Genomic DNA, 3,970 nt, shown 5'->3' with positions numbered 1-3,970 from the left:
GTCCGCACCGCGCGCACTGGCGCCCCCGCCGCGGCCCGGGGACCCTTGCGGGCCACGCCCCCACCGGCTACGCGCCCGTCCTTGAAGCCAGAGACCCCCGACCGAAAAGGGCGAGGTGTCCCCGCGCCCCTGCGAGCGTGCGTGGGCCGCCCCCACGTGGGTCACTGCCCTGAGCAGGAGGGGGTGGGCATCCGGGTGACCCAGGGTCTCCATCGGGCTTGGGGACCCCCCTCTCGAGCCCCCAATCAGTGAAAAGACAATCCTGCAAGACAAACCCGCGGGTGTGCCTCCACCGGCCCGCCCGCCCGCCGCGGCTCCTCGGGGCTCTAGGGCGAGGTCGGCGTGTAGAGGCGGCGTCACCGTGGTTACAAATAAACCCCACTCCCCGCGTAAACAAGCCGCAGAGACGAGGCTCTGCCACCCGGAGCCCAGGTCCCGCAGCAAGACTGCGTTTCACTGCTAGCCGAGCGCTCAGAGGTTCGAGCCCACCGGCTGGAGGAAAGAGGCCGGCTGCTCCCGCACACAACCCGCAGCGGTGGAGTCGGCAGTGACAGCTGACCCTCCAAAGCTTTCGGCCGTGGAAACCCCACGGGGCCGTTGTCAGTGGGAATCGAGTGGACAGTGGCAGGTTGGGCTACTGCTTAGGAACAGCTCGGGCCAGAGCGGCACTGTGTCCCCCACCCCCACCCCCACCCCGCTGTGACACACACCCCTCCTTGTTCGGCTCCACTTCACGGCAGGCCAGGCCTGGCCGAGCTCTGCAGACCCTGGGCGGTGATACTGTCCTCGTCCTTAGTGGGGGCGGGCTGGCCAAGGCCCCCAACGAGGACGCACAGCCTTCACTCAAACTGGGGTCTGGCCTGATCTCAAGCATCCCCAAGGGAGGTGATTTTAGGAGCCCCAGTGCCCAACAGTTCAGCTAAGTGAAAGGCTGGTGCTAGGAACCCAGCCAGAGGCTCTGCAGGAGAAAGGAAACCCCACAGCCTCGGGTGGGTGTCCACTGAGCCCACAGACGCCGAAGGGCTCTGAGACCATGCTCTCTAAGGAAACCGACTACCACAGCTGCCTCCTCTGGAGTGAATGGGGGCTGAACTACAGACCTTTCAGTTAGGATCTCAGCGCTTGACCCACTCCACCACCAAGGCTGCTTTCTACAAAGCCTCCAGTCCCCTAGAAATGTCCATGGGTCATAGGGTCGCAATGCAAGGCACACGGGGTCCCTAAAACTGTGTAGCCAGTTTCGCCTGCCCAGAAAGGCTGCTGAGAAAGGCCTGGCTTGTTATTCACAAAGCAAGAAAATGGAAACGGCCCAAACACATGGACAGAGATACTGGTACATTCACAGGGTGGAATACTAAGAAATGACGATTTCCTAAAGTACTACAGAACATGGGAGAGTCTAGGAAGCCTTAAGCTGAGTGCAGTAACTCAGCCTCATAAGGAGATATAAGGTGCAGAAGACCAGTACTGTAAAAATAGGATAACTGAGCAAAATGCATAAAGGTTCAAAGGGGGAAGCAGAAAGGGAGAAGGGGATGTGAAAAGGGCCAGAGGAAAACCACTGGGACAGCAGAGGTTTGTGGGCAGATGGGGGTGAAGGAGAAGGAAAGATACAATGGGTACTTGAAAGACAGGGTGGTAATTAAAACGCAATGCAAATGAAAGATTGTAGAAAACACAATGTATGAAACACAATGTATACGAGTGACTGCATGCAACCAATAAAAATATGAGGGGGGAAAAGGCCTGGCTTACTGCTTCTGAGGAGATTCCGGCCATAGCTCAACCTGGAACACACGGAACCAAGAATCACAATCAACTAGACGCAGATGCTTTTTGCTTCTTAGATTATCAATATAGATTATCCATAAAACTTAGAAACTATCTAGACCTCATTTACAGCCTACTTGTTTAAAACTCCTTCCATCTGTCCCCTTCCGCACATCTGCTGGGGCTTCTGGGGCAGTTACTGTCTCTCATCTTTGCTGGGTGACTTGCATTCGGCTTTGGGACCCTAGGCGTCAGTCCACTTGCCCATCTCTTGAGCCCAAGATGAGCTCTTTGGAGCCGTTCTCATTGGTCTCGTCTCCTGTCCAGGGAGTGGCCCCAGCAGGCCCAGGAGTGCTGAGATGCAGGAAGAGGGCCTGACAGGCTTCGTGAGGGAGGCTGGTCTAGAACAGAGGGCTGGTCCTTAGAGAAGGCCACTGTGGTAGAGAAACAAACTCACTGCCGCTGAGCTGGAACCAACCCACAGCTCAGCCTCTAGCAGGTTTTCAGAGACTTTAAAGCGCACAAGAGGAGACTGTCCATCTTTCTGCCTCGGAGCAGCTGGTGGATTTGAACCACCTGCTTTGGGGTTGGCAGTGAAACTCCTTACTCCATGCTGTGTTAGGTATCATGGGATCAATTACAACTCACAGTGACCCTGTGAACAGCACGTCTGAAATCGTCCTATCCTGAGCCCTCCTCACCATCTCTGCATGCTGTTTTGGAGGATTTTTTAAAAATTATTATTATTAATTTCAATGAAAATATAGAAAGACTTTGGATTTCCATTCATTCACTGCTGCACTTTCTCCCCCCTAGTACACCACCCCCTTGGAAAAGTAAAATTCTTTGTTTTACAAACCCTCCCCCAGGTCCACTCCACTATACAGCCTTCGCTCTGGACTCCCGTGATGACTCATCTGTTTCAATGCAGTATACATTATTGAACCCATCTTTCTCAGTCTCCCCCCAACCCTGACGTCGGTCCTGTTTTACAACAGTGGCACCATGCAGTATTTGTCCTTTTGTGACTGGACATGCTCACTGTTAATCACTGTGTCACTCTAAGTTGAGGGTCTTCCTCTCTCTGACTCTCCACCTTTGTCAGCATGATGTCTTTTTCCAAGGATGGTTCCCCCGAAGCATGTGACACAAAGTTTCATCATCCTTGCTCCCAAGGAGCCCGCTGGCTGCACTTCCTCCTAGACAGACTCTTGTTCATTTTGCTAAGTCACCAGGTCTCCCTAGTAAGGGTCATCAAAAAAGAGGAAGGCCCCGGGTGAGATGGAGTGGCACAGTGGCTGCAGCAGTGGCCCAAGCTGAGCCGCAACTTGACGGCATTAACAGCAGCATGGGGAAGAGGCCAGACTTTCTGGGGGAGAGTACAACACACGTGCTCGGGTGGGGCCCCCACTCCCCACCCTGCAAACTAACAAGAGCTTCAGGCATGCCAGACAGCACCAAGGCCAGCAGACACCCCTGGGATTTCAGGGCGGCTCCTCCCCTCCACGGGGGGCCTGAAGGCCTTGGTGGAGTCACCCTGCTAACCCAAACACAGCATTTGTCTGATGGTGCGAACCCACCAGCTCCCCGCTGTGCAATCTACAGCCTTCGGGACCACTGGAGGGTCAGCTATGAGTCAATTCTGACTTATCAGTGAGCTAAGTTTCCCTTCCTCAAAGAGCCCTGGTGGAGCCATGGCTAAAACGAAACAGCATCCAAATGGGTGGTTCAAACCTACCAGCTTCTCTGTTTCCAGAGTCACAGCCTCGGACACCCGATGTTTGCTTAGATTTGTGAGTTCCCGTCTCACCTGTCTACATGTGCTCGGCAAGCCCCACAAAACACGAGGGTACATGGGTACAGAGGAAGGAATGTGGGGGCATGGGAGGGAGGAAGTAGGGAGGCAGGTAGCTGCCACTGGCTCTGAGTCCCAGAACAACTTGCCCCCCCTCCATGTCCCCTCTCACATCACTCCACGTTCAGGTCCATCCTGTGACCACTGCACCATGCCCTCTCCCTCCCCAAACATGATGTCCTCCTCCAGCAACTGATCCCTCCTGGTGACGTCTCCAAAGCAAGAGAGCAGGTCCATGTCCCTTGTGGTCCAAGAGGATTTCATTGGCTAATTTTTGAAGCAGATCACCAGGCCTTTCTACCTCATCTGTTAGTCTAGAAGCTCTGCGGAAGCCTGTCGTCCCTA

General features: G+C 54.8%; 1 protein-coding gene across 1 annotated transcript in view; it reads right to left on the bottom strand.

Moving 5' to 3' along the window:
- LOC102866482 overlaps positions 1-3,725 on the bottom strand; it is a 17,455-nt gene extending 13,730 nt beyond the window's left edge. Inside the window, exon 1 of the mRNA XM_006889764.1 lies at positions 3,611-3,725. Coding sequence (XP_006889826.1) covers positions 3,611-3,725 — 115 coding nt within the window. The remainder of the gene's footprint in view (positions 1-3,610) is intronic.
- Between the last annotated feature and the right edge of the window lie 245 nt (positions 3,726-3,970).

The sequence above is a fragment of the Elephantulus edwardii genome, unplaced genomic scaffold, assembly GCF_000299155.1.
Source record: "Elephantulus edwardii isolate Elephantulus edwardi_28Jun2011 unplaced genomic scaffold, EleEdw1.0 scaffold00080, whole genome shotgun sequence".
NCBI classification, from domain to species: Eukaryota; Metazoa; Chordata; class Mammalia; order Macroscelidea; family Macroscelididae; genus Elephantulus; species Elephantulus edwardii.
The sequence above is the reverse complement of the archived record's forward strand: the minus strand, read 5'-3'. Positions and strand labels throughout refer to the sequence as shown.